This window comes from Pyxicephalus adspersus, chromosome 9, assembly GCF_032062135.1.
Source record: "Pyxicephalus adspersus chromosome 9, UCB_Pads_2.0, whole genome shotgun sequence".
Taxonomy (NCBI): Eukaryota; Metazoa; Chordata; class Amphibia; order Anura; family Pyxicephalidae; genus Pyxicephalus; species Pyxicephalus adspersus.
The window spans coordinates 1,977,428-1,996,475 of NC_092866.1; the positions used below are offsets into that span (position 1 = coordinate 1,977,428).

General features: G+C 45.5%; 3 protein-coding genes and 1 non-coding gene across 6 annotated transcripts in view; all 4 read left to right on the forward strand.

The window, feature by feature from the left end:
• The first annotated feature begins 1,548 nt into the window (after positions 1-1,548).
• TRNAM-CAU (transfer RNA methionine (anticodon CAU)) lies at positions 1,549-1,621 on the forward strand. Its single transcript has one exon. It is a non-coding gene; the product is annotated as a tRNA-Met (tRNA).
• A 564-nt stretch (positions 1,622-2,185) lies between these two features.
• LOC140338184 (F-box only protein 31-like) lies at positions 2,186-7,710 on the forward strand. Its single transcript, XM_072422270.1, has 3 exons — positions 2,186-2,473; positions 7,049-7,120; positions 7,385-7,710. Exons 1-3 carry the CDS (start codon positions 2,218-2,220, stop codon positions 7,498-7,500), a joined length of 444 nt encoding a protein of 147 aa, XP_072278371.1. The 5' UTR covers positions 2,186-2,217; the 3' UTR covers positions 7,501-7,710.
• Positions 7,711-11,575: 3,865 nt separating this feature from the next.
• LOC140338183 (F-box only protein 31-B-like) lies at positions 11,576-18,093 on the forward strand (the record flags this gene model as incomplete). The annotated part of the gene is given in 6 exon segments (XM_072422269.1): positions 11,576-12,068; positions 12,598-12,672; positions 12,764-12,873; positions 13,116-13,269; positions 14,300-14,655; positions 15,964-18,093. Coding segments are annotated over 6 exon segments (1,056 nt in total). The 5' UTR covers positions 11,576-11,927.
• Positions 18,094-18,397: 304 nt separating this feature from the next.
• KIAA0513 (KIAA0513 ortholog) overlaps positions 18,398-19,048 on the forward strand; it is a 29,930-nt gene continuing 29,279 nt past the window's right edge. Inside the window, exon 1 of one of the 3 annotated variants that reach the window (XM_072421847.1) lies at positions 18,398-18,484. The gene's annotated coding sequence lies outside the window, so the exon portion shown is untranslated. Of the gene's footprint in view, positions 18,485-18,536; positions 18,642-19,048 lie in introns of those variants that run through there. The other 2 variants (XM_072421849.1, XM_072421850.1) reach the window with 2 other exon arrangements.

A 19,048-nucleotide genomic window follows, 5' to 3' on the forward strand; every position in this document is an offset into this window, starting at 1 on the left:
ATCTAGGAGGTGGGGGAAGTATCACACAATAGGAGGGGAATATGGAATGATGGGAAGTAGTGAGGGTTAAGGAGACATTAGAAGACGGGGAGGTGAGGTATACCTTACAATCTGATTGTACAATCTCCGGGGATATTTTAGAGCAGGGGTCGGCAAACTTTTTGGGCTACTAGGCCTTTTCCGGAGGTCTGGAAGGCACACTAGGCCAGAAGAAACAAGATGTCCAAGGAAAGGTTTTTTCCAACCATGACTGCAAGCGAGCAGCCTCTGTCTTCTGCTCATCCGCGATGTAGTCTCTCTACGTGTGCGTGTGCTTGCCATGGAAATGCCCCTTGAGATTCGACTGCTTGAAAGTGCTGTTGGTGTCGTTGCACAATAAACACAGGGCTTTGTTCCAGCATTGGACGAAGAATAATTCGTCAGTCCATTTGGGGTTGAAGACACGACGTTCGAGGTCTGCCTTCTGGTAGTTTTGCGTTGCTTTGCTCTTTAGGCATAGTAATTGGGGTTACTGTGCGGGAACTCGCTATAACATAACAATTCAATCAGGCCGGATCCATCAATAAATACATAGAGGGGCGTTAGGCCAGACTGGAATACTGGCTAGGCCATATAAAGGCCGGAGCTTGCCTAGCTCTGCATTAGATGATCAATTCAATCAAATTAAAAATTCATATTACAAAAAAATCTGAACGATTACCGATGGCAGAATGTTTATTATTGAGCAGGCACAGTGTATTCTTTATTGATATGGCAACAACATACTATGCAGCACTGTACAAAGTCCATTGTCGTATCATTAATCCCTCCACAGTTCTTGTCCCACTTACCTTTCTGCCCTGATAGAAAAATCCCCCCTAGCCGCTCCCTCCGCTCCCCCAATGACCTACTAATGACTTCCTCACTCATAACCTCATCACACGCACGGCTCCAAGACTTTTCTAGAGCTGCCCCGACTCTCTGGAATGGTCTCCTCGTCCTATCCAGCTTGCTCCTACTTTCTGCTCATTTAAAACCCAACGCTTCCCCCTCACCTACCCGACTTCTTCTGTCTCCTAACCCCTCACTATTTCCCACCATTCCATATCTCCCTCCTATTGTGTGATACTTCCCCCACCTCCTAGATTGTAAGCTCTTCGGGGCAGGGTCCTCTCCTCCTCCTGTGTCACTGTCTGTATCTGTCTGTCATTTGTAACCTCTATTTATTGTACATCGCTACATAATATGTTGGAGCTATAGAAATCCTGATTAATATTATTATTATTATTATTATTAATAATAATAATAATAATAATAATAATAATAAAAAATATATTGATTAATATTTAGGTATTGAGGTATAATGGTGAAATTGATTATTATAACAAGAGAAGAGATACTTTTTGTAGCCAATCACAAGGATTGAATTTCATTATTATTATTAATTATATATTAAATACAAAGATGAATAAATAGATACCACATGGATAAGGCAGAAATCAAACGTTTATTCACCATGAGAACATACTATTATAACAAAAAGCAAAAAGAATCCACATGGTTCATGGAGCCTCGTTAGCGCAGTAGGTAGCGCGTCAGTCTCATAATCTGAAGGTCGTGAGTTCGATCCTCACACGGGGCACATTCGTTTTATTCTTTTTTTCTTTTCCGGGTTTTAGCCGTTCAGTGTTATAGTGTTTCCATTTCTGCAGTTCTATCCTCTAACATCTAATATTTCAATTTTAACGTTGGAAGAAACATTTGTGCCGTCAAATTGTAGGGTCGGTGGGCGGGGTTGAAGCTAGTGAGAAGGCGGTTTTGTTATTGGGTGGGGTCACAGCTGGAGAGGAGGCGGTTCTGAAAGTGGGCGGATTCACAGCTGGGAAGGGGCGGTTTTATTGGTGATGGGCAGGGCCAACGCTGCTGATCTAAGGCGGATCTGTTGGTGGGAGGTGTGACCTAGAAGCTGTCACACCGCTCCAGTATTTGTAGTAAAGCGCAGTGACGTCAGATGTGGGCGTGTCTCCAGAAGTGTAGCCATAGGGTGGAGAAAATATTCTACGATGTAGCGGGTGATGGGCGTGTCCAGCTGTCAGAGAGAGTCTGGGGAGGAGGGAGGTGGGCGGATCCCGCTGTCAGAACGACTGCAGAATGCGGAAGGTGGGCGTGGCAGTAGGCGGTCCCCGGGTGTGGGCAGTGAGGGGGCGGGGCCCGCTGTCAGGCAGGCTCCGGTCAGGGATGGCGGTGTGTGCCCGGCTATGCGGGGTGGGTCAGGCCGGGGGTTGCCGGCGGAGGGCCCCGGTGGAGGAGGAGGAAGAGGAGGAGGTCAGGGTGGAGGAGGCCCCCCGGTCTTTGCTGCAGCTGCCCCCGGAGATCCTGGTGGAAATCTTCTCCTGCCTGCCCGGTACACAGCTGCCCCTCCTGGCCCTGGTGTGCCGCAAATTTCGCCAAATCCTCTCCACCGATACCATCTGGAGGAGGCGCTGCAGGACCGGTGAGATCCGGGGGGGGAGGGGTATATGGTGGGTGCTATAATCAGGGGAGGGCAGGAGGGTAATTCGTGAGGGTGTGCGGGGTATAATCAGATCTATGTATTAAGGGGGGGGGGGTGTAATGTTATGTATGGGGGAAAAGGGGGGAGGGGATGTGGGGTATCCCCTGGGGTAATGTAAATAAGGATTAGGGGTATCCCCTGGGGTTACACATATAGGGATTAGGGGGTTTCCCCTGGGGTAATGTATATATGGATTAGGGGTATCCCCTGCCCCTGGGGTAATGTATATAGGGATTGGGGGTATCCCCGGGGTTAATGTATATAGGGATTAGGGGTATCCCCTGGGGTAATGAATATAGGGATTGGGGGTATCCCCTGGGGTAATGTATATAGAGATTGGGGGTATCCCCTGGGGTAATGAATATAGAGATTGGGGGTATCCCCTGGGGTAATGTATATAGGGATTAGGGGTATCCCCTGGGGTAATGAATATAGAGATTGGGAGTATCCTCTGGGGTAATGTATATAGAGATTGGGGGTATCCCCTGGGGTAAGGTATATAGGGATTAGGGGTATCCCCTGTGGTAATGTATATAGGGATTAGGGGTATCCCCTGGGGTAATGTATATAGGGTTTAGGGGTATCCCCTGGGGTAATGTATAAAGGGATTAGGGGTATCCTCTGGGGTAATGTATATATGGATTAGGGGTATCCCCTGGGGTAATGTATATAGAGATTGGGGGTATCCCCTGGGGTAATGTATATAGAGATTGGGGGTATCCCCTGGGGTAAGGTATATAGGGGTTGGGGGTATCCCCTGGGGTAATGTATATAGAGATTGGGGGTATCCCCTGGGGTAATGTATATAGAGATTGGGGGTATCCCCTGGGGTAATGTAAGTAGCTATCTAAACAGATCACCCAGTTGTTTTTTTGATTGATTCGATGTAACAACAAAGATTTAAAGACTTAAAAATGTTGCAAGAGACCGCTGGTACCAAACAAGGGCCTTGTGCCACCAGACTTTGGTTCTGATCCTCGTACTATGATCCTTATACCACAAGCCTCATGCCATGATCCCCATCCCCCGATCCTGATACCGTGAGCTTTGTACCATAAACCTTGTGCCATGACCCTCATACCATGATCCCAATGCCCATAGAGGCTTGCTCCTACTTTCCTCTCCCTTAAAAGCACTCAACGCTTCAACCTCACCCACCCGTCTTCTTCTGTGTGCTGGTGCTGGCGTTGTTGCTTTTGGGGGTGCTGGCGGTGGCGATGCTGGTACTGCTGGTTCTGGAGAGGGGGCTGGTGCTGTTGGTGGTCCTGCTGGTTCTGGTTCTGGGGGATTTGCAGACTCCACAGCTTTGCAGTCAGCTGCTGATCATCGGTTCACTTGACAGTGATCACATGACACGGTGGATTTGTCTCAACACAACTTTGACATAACATTACTCCTCCGTGCTGCTGTCTACAAGTTGACCTTTGTATGCGCTGCAATGTGACACGCGTGTAACTCAGTGTCACTTGTCAGAGAGGGGACACGTGGTCAGCCAGATTATTTCGGAATATTTGACATAACTGTCCCTGAGGCCACGAAGTTCATATTGTCAGCCTGATAAGAATGATTTCCCATGGACCTGCACGGGTTTTAGGATTGGCCCATTTCTGTTTTACCTGGAATTTAAATGTGATTCTGTCACTAAGCAAAATACCTGTCTGTGAAGCTTCTGTAAACTGCTGCCCGGGACAAGGAGATTGGATTTTGGGGCAACACTGAAGTTCTGATCCGGTCTGTCCTTTAACTCCATGTTTATGACTTCTTCATGCACTCTGACCCAACCCCCATTGTGTGTGTTTGGCTTTACCTAAAACCACCTGCTGCCCCCCCCCCCCGGCTTGTTACCTGAATGCCTCTCAGGTTACACCCTTCTGTGTGCAAGAAATAAACAGACAGTCAGGGTGGAGAGGCTAAATCATAAGAGACTGTTTGTCATATTACAGAGATGGTTGTGACTGCTGAAACCTTACAAGGAATTGTTACAGATTAATTCAACAAAAAGGAAACAAAGATTTACAATGTTACAAGAGACTGCTAGAGACTGCTGATACCAGAGCCTTGTGCCAATGTCATTGTGCCCGGATCCTCGCCCATTAAACCTTGTGCCACCATCCTCCATCCGCCATGTTTCTTGGACCATGATTGTTGTACCATGATCCTTATACATTGGATTCATATCCCTCCACAGCCCACCCCACCTACCTACCTGATACACAAATCCCACCTACCCACCTACCTACCTGATACACAAATCCCTCCACAGCTCCTCCCCCACCTACCTACCTGATACACCCTCCACAGTTCTTGTCCCACCCACTTTTCTGACCTGATAGAAAAATACTGCCCTAGCCGCTCTCTTCGCTCCCCCAGTGACCTACTAATGACTTCCTCACTCATAACCTCATCACACACACGGCTCCAAGACTTCTCTAGAGCTGCCCCGACTCTCTGGAATGGTTTCCTCGTCCTATTCGGCTTGCTCCTACTTTCTGTACATTTAAAAGAGAACTCAAAACTCAACGCTTCCCCCTCACCTACCTGTCGTCTTCTGTCTCCTGAACCCTCACCCTCCATTCCATATCCCGATCCTTTTGTGTGATACTTCCCCCACCTATTAGATTGTAAGCTCTTCTGGGCAAGGTGTCACTCTTGTGTCACTGTCTGTATCTGTCATTTGAAACCCCTATTTCTCAGCTTCTCCGCCAGATATTAGAGCTCCAAATCTCCGTCCCCCGGGCTAAAAATACCGCCTGGCGCAGTTGGTGACGGTGGCATTCCCGCTCGCGCCTTTGTTCTGGGTCTGTTATCTCCCCTCTTATGCTTCATTATTATGCAGCGCTCTGCACTACTGAAATTAATCCCAATGTTTAAAGTGACCGTCTCTGGCACACATGCGGCCTCCTGATTCTGCAGGACACAATGCACCCGCTGTTTTGCACGCCTGACTATCTGTCATTTGAAACCCCTATTTCATGTACAGCGCTGCGTAATATGTTGGCGCTATATAAACCCTGTTTATTACCAATAATAATAATCATATTAATGCCACCTACTATAATACACAAGAGTACCGAGTTTGCTGACAGATCTAAGAGACTGCTACGATATGATGATATACTACAAGAGACTGCTGAAGTCTGCTGATGCCAGGAGAGGATTAGAAACTTCTGCATGGTATAAGAGACTCACTTGCAGTATATCAGAGTCTTCGGCCACGAGATGTTGTGATGCATTGCAGGAAAATGTTAAAAGTTTTAGAAAATATTGGGGATTGGTGACATGTTACCTGGAGAGTGTTAGAGACTTCTCCCTTATAGCACGAGACTTCTAGAGTCTTCCATAATGGTAAAGAGATTTCCATGACTGCTGACACATTACAGCAATATGTTAGAGACTGCCGTGGTTCAGGGAACTGTTAGAGCTCTCTAAAATGTTAACAAGAGAGTGTCGGAGTCTTTTGGCATTTTGAGTGAGACTTCTAGACCGTGGTGACACCCACCCTGTGCAGAACTGACTTGGCACCCTTTGCACCCAACTGATTTGGGGTCCCTGTTGGTTGAGAAGGGTCAGGGGCCTTCATGCATTTCTCTAAGTCCGACCCACCTTCCCTTTTGATTCTAGAGGTCGCCATGTTTAATAATGCAGCCACATTGTGAGCGCCGAACTAGGAATCCATGCATGGTTGGCATGACATATAAACGTGTCACATTCGCATTGCAGGTTTCGGAGCGAGTCATGTGACACAGCCAATATTGCGCCTGTGTCATTCCTTGCCATAAACTCTTGTTTCTGCCATTAATTGCGATCTGCTATTTGGGAATTCCTGCGATGAAAAGATATCGGCTTATAATGCGACCACTTTCATATCCACTTAGCGCCCTCCGGGGACCAACGCGCATAATTACGGAAGATTAAAGTTGTCTCGCTGGAAGTGGCATGCAAAGCTGCCAACGCCGGAGCTGTCATGTGAGCGGGATAGGGGGGTCATTTTCTCAGCTTCTCCGCCAGATATTAGAGCTCCAAATCTCTGTCCCCCGGGCTAAAAATACCGCCTGGCGCCGTTGGTGACGGTGGCATTCCCGCTCGCGCCTTTGTTCTGGGTCTGTTATCTCCCTTCTTATGCTTCATTATTATGCAGCACTCTGCACTACTGAAATTAATCCCGATGTTTAAAGTGACTCTGTCTCTGGCACACATGCGGCCTCTTGATTCTGCAGGACATATTGCGCCCGCTGTTTTGCACGCCTGACTTCTGTTTCAATTCAAGTGAATCAACTGAACTTCCAGCGCGATGATGTCATAAGCCAGTAATGAATCCTCCATGTGAATCAACACGCAATAAATGAACATGCGTCATGCATTTTGTAACTAATTCATCAATCAGTTAAACTCAATAAACAGAGGGGCGGGGCTTAAGCATTGACTTGTAGGCAAGTCAGAATTTGCATACAGTGTCCCTTGTTACTCGCTTTAAGTCTTAAAGAGACCTTACTGTTTTTTTTGTTTTTTTTTTAGAATATGGATTGCAAGAAAACCTGCACAAGTTGGAGGTAACCGGAGTCTCCTGCAGAGAAGTCTATGTGAAACGTGAGTGCAATTACACACACCGCCATTATGTCACAACGCAGGTCCATTGCTTCACCTCAAAGCTTAAGTGGACCTGTCACAGGCTGCTATTTTGTGGGTTAAAACAGAACCCAGTTGGTGTTCCGGGAACTCATGATGCCCATCAGATGCAGAAGTTTCTGGAATACCGATTAGGGGAACATCGTTTGCTCGCACGAAATAGCCGCCGCTCATACATCCTGCACTCGGGGGCTGCCCAAGTAACCTGCTCCTGTGTCTGTTCAGGTATAAACCCGCGGGTGAAATCGGGTCGCTTTATGAAAATCCTTCCCGACTATGAAAACATGGAGTACAGGGATGTGTACGCCCATCGTACGTATCCGATTGTGTGGGCGTGCTGATGGCTGCATGGAGATTTGTCGCATTTATTAACCCTGGTGGTGGCTGTATAGAATTGCTCAGCTCTTTTTAACCCTTTATTGATGGTTGGAATACAACGATCAGATTTTGGTGTCGCACATTCATTGCATGTTACAACACCATCAGAATATATGAAGTAAGATACATACAGAGCACATCACATGACCATGTTACTGATCACATGACAACATACAAAGCAGAGCACTTCACATGACCATGTCACTAAACACATGATAACATACAAAGCAGAGCACATCACATGACCGTATCACTGATCACATGATAACATACAAAGCAGAGCACATCACATGACCGTGTCACTGATCACATGACAACATACAAAGCAGAGCACTTCACATGACCATGTCACTGATCACATGATAACATACAAAGTCCACCCAGGCTCCACCTCTTGTTCCACCAGAGCATCATCACAGCACATGGCTGCTGTAAAATTTAAGCATGGGCGGGTTGATACTGATAGGCGTGTCATCGGTTTGCCCGCCCCTGCCTATTCAGAACCAGCCAAAGCATTGGAGTAGCAGTGCACCTCTCATAGCCCGAGACAGCCTTCTCACCTAGGGCAATGTGTTTTATTTTGTTGGTAGGGGGTAGTTCTGGTAAGATTATTTTGTAGGTAACCTGTCCCTGTGTCCCATAGGAGCTTGCAGTCTACCATAGCTGCAAATACAAGCACACACTTTTTTTTTACTGGAAGCCTTTTCTCCATAGGCGGCTGACTGAATACCAGCAGCAGTAAGCTGATCTCTATACAGCACATGCTTTCAGCAAAGCACATGGCAGTATGTACAAATAGAAATGGGAGGGCCTGCAGCATTCTCATCTCTGATAGTAATCTTAAACTTGGCATTCACATCCAGCAGGCAGTAGAAGGAAATATAAAGCAGCAGAAGCCGCAGCTTGCCATGCAAGGTCAGCAAGAGAAAAGCGCCATCTACTGGACAGAGGGATTGTGAACCTCCCCCAGCCTGCATATTGTTAACCTTATCAACCATCCTAGTGGCTTGCTGATTGGTCTGAGACTTGCCAGGGATTTTTGGGATGAGGAACTATAGGGATGAACCTGGACTACTCCCCCCATTAGGATAAGCAAAATGAAGTGATGAGGGCAGGGCAGTGACAGCCAGCATCTGATTGGCAGCAGTGGGAAATATCATTGTATTTCCTATTTATCAGAACCAATTGCAAAATGTTATTACAATGGGAGGGGGTTCTTCCTGCATTCTATTTTTGGGTCAAAGGCTGACAAAACATCTCATTGGCTATTATCTGAACTCTAAAATCCTCATTCATATCCTGCAACCATTGTCTGCTGTTTTTAATTACAGCATATTAATGCCATCTGAGGCATCAATGGGCGCAGTGCCCACTATTACGCACCCTTGTGCACTCCAGATGGGAGCCATTTCGGCCCGGATTGGTGAATCAGCCAATTGCTGAGTAATGTGATCCTTTCTGATTATCTGCAAGTTACACATTACTCAGCAATTGGCTGATTCACCCATCGGTGCTGGACGGGGTCACACAGGGCAGGGGGCAGATGAGGGCATTGTCAGGGGTCATGTGACTGAATGTATAAGAATATAATGACAGGTCCACTTTAGGAACACTCATGATCAGGGTTGATATTAAGGTGTGTGTATGTGGAGCTGATATAAGTACCCAATCTAACTTTATATTAACTTCCTGCACACCAGGTCTCGGGTAGAGGAAGTGCCGGCACTATGGCCCCCCTCCCCCAGGCTCTTCTGCATGTGCAGCTTCATTCCTTATTGATCTGTGTGCTTACCACCAATGCTTCAATCCTTCTCATCATTGTACAGCTCAGCCCTCCCTCGTTTTATCAACAAATTGTAACAAATTAAAACGAACTGATTGGCTCAGATTCAAAACCAAACAGCCAATTGGTAAGCACTCGATCAATGTCTGCCGTCTGCTAATAAAATCAGAGGTTTCTCATGCATTCATTATAAGGATACAATGTCATGTGACCAAACCTCGGCTTCTCATAGGTCAGCACTGTCCCCCAGCATCAGCTCTTCATGGGTGTGAATATTTCTGCAGCTGACACCTCTTTCTATTGGTTGCAATTTTTTCTGTCTTGCGTGCAATTATTGAGTGGGCAGGGTTTCAGAATTTGGATGTGCAGTGTTGTGTTGGATGTTTCATTGATTACCGTTTGTTCATTTTTACCCGGTCATGTGCAGTTATCATGGAGGAGGACAAATATTGCCCCTTACCCTGAAGCCCCGGGGTATTATGTGTTGACTGAGACAGAAGAAGGAACAACAAGAGAGATTATATTATTATGAAGGCAATTAAAAATTTAAAGAGACCCTGTCACCTTCACCATGTAGGTCATTCTGCAAGCTAAGAAACTATATTTGCAGAAGTGGCCCTGTCATGACATACGATTGTACCTTCCATGTTTTCCTGCCCTTCCCCCTTCTACATATTTAGTATTAAAATATCAATACTTAAAGATACAAAAAATAGCTTCTTTAGGAGCCTACAGCGGGCAATCATGTGACCAAATGCCTGGGCATTGGGATGATCTCAGCTAAAAGTTTCCTTTTTTTGCATTCTCATACATTGCATTGATCAGCTGACAACCAGATGCAGGAATAATCCTAGTGTGATACTTCCCCCACCTCCTAGATTGTAAGCTCTTCGGGGCAGAGTCCTCTCCTCCTCCTGTCACCGTCTGTATCTGTCTGTCATTTGCAACCCCTATTTAATGTACAGCGCTGCGTAATATGTTGGCGCTATATAAATACTGTTTAATAATAGTATAGTGTCTGAGGAGCTATGGCTGTTTCCTAGTGGCTGGTGGTACAGTCACATGACACACATTCTTTATCCAGATTGGCTTGGGTGGGAAGAGTTAATTCTACTCCCTGACATTGAGATTGATACTGCCTGTAGCAACCAATCAGATTTCAGCCTATTCCAGAATGTGATTGGTTGGTTAGGGCTGCGCAGTGCCCTTTGCTCTCCATTCTGGGCATCTTCTGTGTAAATGGCATTTTAGGTATAATGGGGTTCAGTGATCAGGACTAGAAATAGAACTGACACCCAACACCCCGAGGAGGTGACTGAATATTCCACAGACACCGGGTCAATTAAACACAGCGATGGCGACCACTGCCGGGGCCCCTCAGCTCAATGGTGCAAAATAACACGCAGGAGCAGACATAGTGAGGTGCAAAGTCTGTCACTGCATGGAGGCCCCAAGTCAGTTCAGCACAGGGGCCCCAAGTTAGTTAAGCAGGGGGCCCCAAGTCACTTCAGCACAAAGGCACCAGGTTAGTTAAGCAGGGGTCCCCAAATCATTTCAGCATAGGGGCCCCAGGTTAGTAATGCAGGGCGCCCGAAGTCAGTTCAGCACAGGGGTCCCAGGTTAGTTAGGCAGGGGGCCCCAAGTCACTTCAGCACAAAGGCACCAGGTTAGTTAAGCAGGGGGCCCCAAGTCAGTTCAGCACAGGGGCCCCAAATCATTTCAGCACAGAGGCCACTGTTAGCCAGTGGTAACACGCCTATGTGCACTTCTAGCACAACCTCCTCAGTTCTCCTTCTCTGGATGAGTTGGTTTTATCCTCTGCATTTTACATTTATTTATAAATCGAGCCGGCGGAATGTGATCTCCACAATGTCTGCAGCTGGAGGTTTAATTTTCAGTCATGTTTTTCTGCAGCTTTTGCAATCCGTGGAAAGTTTGGCTCCGCTCCACCCTCTGTTATCAGACCAATTCATGTCTGCGCGGTGCAGATAACAGCTCCCCCCGGAGGATCAGGCAATACATCTCCAGGGAAGTGCAGAGTCAGGGCAGCCAGTCTCAGGCTCTTCATAAAGAAGATTTTATGCTGACACCAGAGGTAGCTGGGGGAGGGGGGGGGGTGTGCCACCCTCTGTGCCACCCTCTGTGCCATCACCAGGTGGAGGGTTGCTCTGCCAAGGCAAAGCCACCTGCTACTGAGTCACATGAAGTGCACCCCCAGCCACACCCATTACTCCCCCAAGGAGGAGGGGGGGGGTTCTCACTGCTTCTGTTTTGGAAGTTGTACTTAAAATAGATGTAACCCCCAACTGGGTGACATTAAATTGGCTCCGTTCTCTTTGCATCAAATATCTCTTTAATATAAATCCTGCTTGGTCCACCCCACTGCTGCTGATCTCATGCTGGCACCTTGCAGTCCCTTCCTACCTGCATGCACTCCAGTGATAGCTACACTGCATTTCTGTGTATTACCCCATTGTAATACCCCGGGTTATTATGGACAGCAGAAGGGGGATTTTATATTGTGTTTGTGGGATTTGATGTGATTGCAGATCTTTGTATAACTTCAGGTTTGTTTTGCAGGTAGATGGATTCTTCATCATAGGCTGGATGTACCTACCTCCTCACGATCCACATGTGGACGAACCCATGAGGCTAAAGCCCGTATTCCGAATCCACCTAATGGAGAAGAAAACCGCCACTGTGGAATGCATGTATGGCCCCAAGGGGCCCCATAATGGACAGATTCTGGTACGAGGTTGGCAAGGAGAAAAAAAACATTTTTGTTAAATGGGAAATCTGGGTATTTATTGTTACATCTTTAAGGGGTAAACACAAATTGCAAAGGGATTGGATCATCATGTCCAAATGTACCTAAAGATAATATGCAGACAAAAACAATTGCTGATGTAATAGTGGGTGTCATATACCATTCTTCCACAAGGTGGTGCTGTGGTTATTTACAATCATTACACTTGCCTTCACTATAAATGAAAAGTAAACACAGCACCACCTAGTGGACAAAATCAGATAGACAACTGTTTTGTAATATTAATATTATTATTATTATTAATAATATTATTAATAAATAGGATTTATATCGTTCCAACATATTATGCAGCTCTCCACATTAAATAGGGGTTTCAAATTACAGTTTGTAAATGAGGACTTTGTAGAAGACTTACCTTTAAATTGGAAAGATTGAACTGGGCACAGACTTACATAAAAATCTCTTACTTTTATTCCCGCTATTCCTGATTAATTCCCTTTGTTGCTGCAGATGGCAAAAAAGGATGAGTTCTGTACCAAATGCCTTCAGACCGACTACCATAGGATGTCCGGAGGGCGGCAGGAGGTAAGGGAGGATCTGTCATTACTCAATCTGCAGCCTCCTGCCATCCCTGCACATTGACGCATTCAAAGGTCTTGCCCTTTTTTTGCCGCAGGAATTTCGGACGTGGCTGCGAGATGATTTGGGGAGGACACTGGACGATATTTTCCATGAACACATGCAGGAGCTGATCCTGATGAAATTCATCTATGTCTGCCAATATGAGTAAGTGAGAGGACACTAGATTGGAGAAGAATTTATTATTTTTGTCTGACCTCATAGGATTGGTGTTGTGTTAGGAACGTCCGTAGATTTTTAGTGTGTCCCTTTTGCAGAGATAAACTTTACCTTAGTTCTGTACTGATCCATTTTTCCATATTTGCATTAAAGATATGACTCTGTAAGAGCTCCCTCTAGTGGCAGAATACTGTATTACCTTCATCATGTTCTCTGATGTCTCTTTACAGCAATTGCCTTACTTACCGCCGGATATATCATCCACCCAACCGGCCAGATGATCTGGTGAATCCTGGCTTTTTCAAGGGCACATATGGAAGCCACGGTCTGGAGATAGTAATGCTGAGTTTTCACGGGACGACCGCTAAGGTTACAAAAATAACGGTGAGTGACAGTCGGTATATTTTTATTGGATTTACTAATGGGGCAAAGAATTGATACAAACAAACAAAAGGCTGATGTTTAGACTTAATAAATTGTGAAAGTGCCAAACCATTTGAGCCAGTCATGTTAAACTTTATTTTTTACAGAAATAACTAACGTGTTTCAGGGTCTCACCAGGGTTTAAAGCGGTGGGACAAGGGTATAAAAAGTGAATTAGGACCAATAAAGCACCTGGCCGCACTGCCATATTGAATAAAGGATTTCAATATCACTACAGCATCCCATTTTATACTTCTGTCTCTCCACTCACTCATTTGCTCACATAGTACGGCATTCTCAACTTTCAATGACTCTGAACTGGATCTTGGCTCATGTTGGATGAAGGGCCTTAATTTCGGCCCAAATCGGCACTAAGCCCCTCCCTCTATTTATCAGTCCAATAATAGAGCCCGCTAAAACTGGTAAATGTTTAGGGAGGGGCTTGATTCTGCTTTGGGAGGTGCTTACCTCAAAGTCAGGGAAAAGTCAATGAATTTAGTATAGTGTGAATTTAGGATCTGTGATATGTATGGGCAAGGCTCAGGTTCCATACAAAGATTAGGTTTAGGATTTGAATTAAAAAGAATACGTTTTTTGGAATTAAAATGTTTTTTTCTTGAAATAAAAGTTTTGTTTTAGTGGGTAATCTGTAAATCACAAATCCAGGAAATGCTGGCACCAGTCAGAATCTGCATATTACTTCCATTAATGAAAGAACTCCAATCTGTGTATGCTTGAGATCAGGGCATGCGCAAAAGGAGCAGCCGAGAGTCTTCCTGGATGAGTGACTTAAGTATCCCGATAGTCTTTCCTTCATTGTGGTCCTCAGGCTTCTATATAAAGGCTTTCATGGTGTAGCTGGAAAAGACAACGGGGGCACAAAATATCTTCCTCTACTGTTACATTCACCTAATCATTCACACAGTTGCATTATTTTTAGGGGTCCATTCATAATACAGACAGATGATGATTGTCTTCTCTTTGTGTTCAGGGAGACCCCAACGTCCCAGCTGGACAGCCGACCCTTGAAATAGATCTGACCCGGCCCATGCGGCTCCCTGCTAAGGAGCAGTTACGCAATTTCTCCGAACTTTCACGGCTCATCCTGGACATCCAGAATCTGATCAGTAGGGAACAGCAACTAGCGGGAGTTGTTGAGGATTCTGGAAGCAGCAGGGGGGATCCTGCACTGGCACCGCCACCTGTCGCCAAAACAGAAAATAGTGCTGCCAATGGACCCAGCGCCAGCGAACACTGGGAGGAGCAACCTCAGGATCTGCAAACATTTGCCCTCCCGGAGGAGGTGATGTCACGGAATGAAGATTACCCCCGAAGCTGTAGAATTTGGTGAGAAGATTCTCCATGGAGAATTGATTGGCTTTATGCACCCTATGTGTCTAGGAGGGGGCTGACTGGGTGTCAGGATAGCCTGGCCCAACATATTTAGTTAGACATTGGTGAGCAATGCTAAACAGTCAAAAATTGGGAGGGCAATGCAGGAAAAGATGGGCCATCAATTTTAGAAGTCTGTTGCCACTGTACAACAACACACAATGTATGACATTGTGGTCACATTTATGTGAAGACCCTTTTCTGCCCCCCCCCCCCCCTCCATGGCTGTGCCCTGGGGTACAAAGTCAGCTCCATAAAGACATGGGGTCACCAGTTTGGTGTGGAGGAACTCAGGGTGTCCTGCACAGAGCCCTGAACTCATCAATACTGAACAGCTTTGGGGTGATTTGGAATGGTGAACCAGGAATGTTCTCATTCAACATCAATACCTGACCTCACCAATAGGGGGCAAATCCCCATCATCAGCACCTGACTTCACCAATAGGGGGCAAGTCCCCATCATCAGCACCTGACTTCACCAATAGGGGGCAAATCCCCACCATCAGCACATAACCTCACCAATGGGGGCAAATCCCCACCATCAGTACCGAACCTCACCAATAGGGGCAAATCCCCACCAATAATACCTGACCTCACCAAAAAGGGGCAAATCCTCAAACACCCTCCAGAATCTTGCCCTCCAAGAAGAGTGGAGGTTTTTCTAGTCACATAGGGATTACATTTGCTTTTTAATCATTTAGCAATAGCTATTTGGGTTTGGAATGGAATGGCCAACAAACTCATATAGATGTGATGATCAGGTGACCACAAACCCCTTGCTTATTCAATGATGATTGGATCCAATGACAGCACCCAGCTTTGAGTAATGGGATCATTCACAAGCCATTCAGCAACAATATATACAACTATGTCTAACTGTCCCATGAATGTCTCAAGAAAGCCACCGCGTTTCTGGTCCTCACTGATTCCCCTTAATCAGGGCTTTCAGTGGTAAGCAAGAAAATAAATATATATTGTAAATCTGGGCAATCAAATACCTGGCCACAGTGATATATTCAAATAGGAATGGTATATTTGTCCAGTTTTACATTTAATTTTACTATCTCACTATTATAAACCGTCTGAGCTCCCGAAACACGTTAGAGTTAGAACTCATGGAAGGCAAAATTTCTCAAGGGTGGAACTTGAAAAAGTTGCATGGCAATTTTTATTGGCATGAAAATGTTAAAAAATAATTTGAATAAGCAGGCAGATTGATGTTTATGTTATTATCTCTAAACTTCTTTGTTTTGCCTTTGAAAGTTTTTATGGAACGGGCCTGATAGCCGGCCACGGATTTAGCAGCCCGGAGAAGACGCCTGGCCTCTTCATTCTCTTCGATGACAACCGCTTCGGGTTCATATGGCTGGAGCTGAAATCCTTCAGCCTGTACAGCCGCATGACGGACAGATTTCAGAACTCTCAGCCTCCATCTCCAGAGGCCTTCGACGAAATGCTTCAAACTATGGAACAATGGGCGTAGGGGGGAGCTTATCAGAATCCAGGTCATTTCACTGTCCAGGTGCCCCCCCCATCCCGGCCCTTTTCCAACCCTCAACGAGCAACTACAGCGACCTCTGGACGGCTACAGAAACCGTGCATGAACTTTTTAACCCTTGGTGCGCTGACAGGCCTTGCAACGCAATGTTTCCATAGGATACTAAAGAGTTTGAAAGTGATGCTTTTAAAACAATGGAAACCGGGGGAAAAAAAGCAAACCTCATTACATGTATATAATCAGCCTATCCTATGTAATAATATATAAATATATACCTAACTTATAAATGCCACCTTATCAGGGCAGGATTAACCAGGTCCTTTTTTTGTACATCAGTCTAAAGCAGGAACAAGGAGGGGGGTGGGTATAAATTAGGGGCAAGAAGGTAATTTACCGAATGGGTTATTGCAATAGAGAATTAGCAGTCAAATCCAGCCCCTTCCATATATGTTCCACAAGCTCAATTAGATTTTAATATTAAAATGTTTTTAAATTTGTATTTAAAGTTTACTTGAACTCTGGTTGTAAATTAAAGTTATTTGAATGTTCTATCCCGGAGCATAGATAGCTATTATTTATAAAGTCTATTTAATGTACAGCGCTGCGTAATATGTTGGCGCTATATAAATCCTGTTTAATAATAATAATAATAATAATAAAGTCCCATTTCCTGCATATTTATATTACTCTATGTGAATGTGCTGCAAGTCTGCAGGCAGGAGGTGACAATATCTCAGGAATGGGACTTAGATGAAGTAAAGGTATCTATCTTATCATGCTTCAGAGCAGAATGTAGATTTTAATTATGTTTTATTTTTAAAAAGCCAACCAGAGTTTTGGTACACTTTAATAATGTGTTGATGGTTTATGCCCTGCAGTACCAGTTTGCTGCCACCAGATGTCACCCTTGTCATTGCAGTTGCATCACATAGGATCCAATGGTCTGCCAATGTATCAATAGTCTATCAATATCTCCACCAATCAATCGGACCCTTTGATCGCATCTCCATGGGGATGCAAATTTCTGTATTTATCTCTGGTCCAAATTTGCTAAAAAATCCAAAGTTTTCCCATAATATATATTAAGTCTGAATTTACAAACTGATATTTTTCATGTATGTGATTTCTAATCAATAGGATGATTGATCATTGATCAACTAATTACAAGACTAGAAAGCCTGACCGGGCGCCTCTGAGCCAGTAAAGTTTTAGGGTGGGGCAAACAGGGCAATTACCCAAGCCCCCAATGGCAGGGGTGAAGGGTGCTGGAATGCTGTGCATCTGGGGCCCCTACTTTATATTTGCCCAGGGCCCTGTTTGTCTTAAACCATCCCTGAAGTCGGATATAGGTTTATCATAGGCCCCCCTGATAGTACTGCCAAAACGTTGTACCTTTATCACATGGGCCAGGTGCTGTATATTTAATGTAGACCTATTTAAATGACATTTAGTTTTCTAAAGCACTGTGTATTATAAATTGCTGCTGATCTCCTCCAGCCACATTCTGTCTTCATGCACCCCGCTCCAGCAGTGTCATTGCTTTGGACAATGTGCAATGTGTGCTGCTTATAGTGCCCTCTAGAGGTGACAATAGCACAGGTGAAAAACTGGAAGACAGGAGTGTTGTGGCCCTCTAACAAAGTCAGGGTCACCAGAGAATATTTTAGGAAAGCTGCACATATATTGTGGCTGTACCAATCATATTCCACCTACCCCACCCTCTGTTGTGGTTTTAGCAGAAAAAAAGGTTTATATTTGAGTACATGCAGTAAATTAAGTCCTCCTCTGAGGGCGCTGAAGTCACCATCCAGGGTGTCGCTGCATGTGACACTGCAGGAAGTGGGGTGGGGGGGCATTCGCTAGGGCACATGTCGGGTGCCGGTGGGTGTAACCTAGTGGAGCTGACACTCTAATGTTCCCCCACAGTATCACACTATTATACATTTATATAGCTCTGACATATACTGCAGTGCTGTACAGAGAACACTGTTGCAGTCCTATAGCTCTGACACTTTCTCTGTGTTTCCCCTGAAATCATTTAGTGTCTCTGTGAAGATACATTGTAACAAGTCAGACTGTGGGTAAACTACATCTCCCAGCATCCCTCGCGCTTTCAAGAGGGAGGAGAAAGATGGCCGCCTGGGTGTAGTGCGGAGTACGCATGTGCGGAGAGCTGACAGCTGCTGAGAGTGGGCGGGGCGGGGCAGAGCTGAGCAGTCAGTGCAGTCTGGATGTTGTGTTGGTCTGTTATGGGCACTGGGCTGTGCCAGGCACTGTGAGGAGCAGGTAAGAGCCGGGCTGGGGCACTGGGGCATGACTTGAACCAGGGGTGACAACTCACATATGCAGGGAAGAGTGCTTTTTCTTTCCAAACATTCAGCCAACCTGCATGAGGAACTGCAAGTCCCAGAAAGCCTTGCATGGGTTGTTTGCACCTGTGTGTGTAAGTACGTGTGAATGTGTGAAAATGTGTGAATGTGTTTCTTTATATATAAATTATTTTGGATTTACCAGCAGGCAGCACTTCCTGGCATAGCAACTTCCATCTGTTTCCCTGATCCTTGCAGCACTGAGGTCCTGAGTTCAGCCCCCCTAACCCCTCTGTGTATGGAGGGGCTCTAACCCAGATCACATGAATGCTGCCAGGGTAATTGGCTTCCACCTCTAATTGGCTCTACAGACTCAGTGACTGCGAAGGCGACATCACATTCCCCTAATGAGTGCCAATCATTATAAATCTCTACCCAGTGCCAGCGAACCAGAAATATCACCCAATGCAGCGCTGCGGTATATGTCAGAGCTATAGCATTATATAACATACAGTGTATATAATATATAAATGTGTAATAA

Bases quoted from the DNA above. Each gene is read 5' to 3' on its own strand.
- LOC140338184 (XM_072422270.1), top strand. From the start codon at position 2,218: ATGGCGGTGTGTGCCCGGCTATGCGGGGTGGGTCAGGCCGGGGGTTGC. The intron at 2,474-7,048 runs GTGAGATCCGGG...TTTTTTTTTTAG, and splicing joins GAGGAGGCGCTGCAGGACCG to AATATGGATTGCAAGAAAAC. The intron at 7,121-7,384 runs GTGAGTGCAATT...GTGTCTGTTCAG, and splicing joins CAGAGAAGTCTATGTGAAAC to GTATAAACCCGCGGGTGAAA.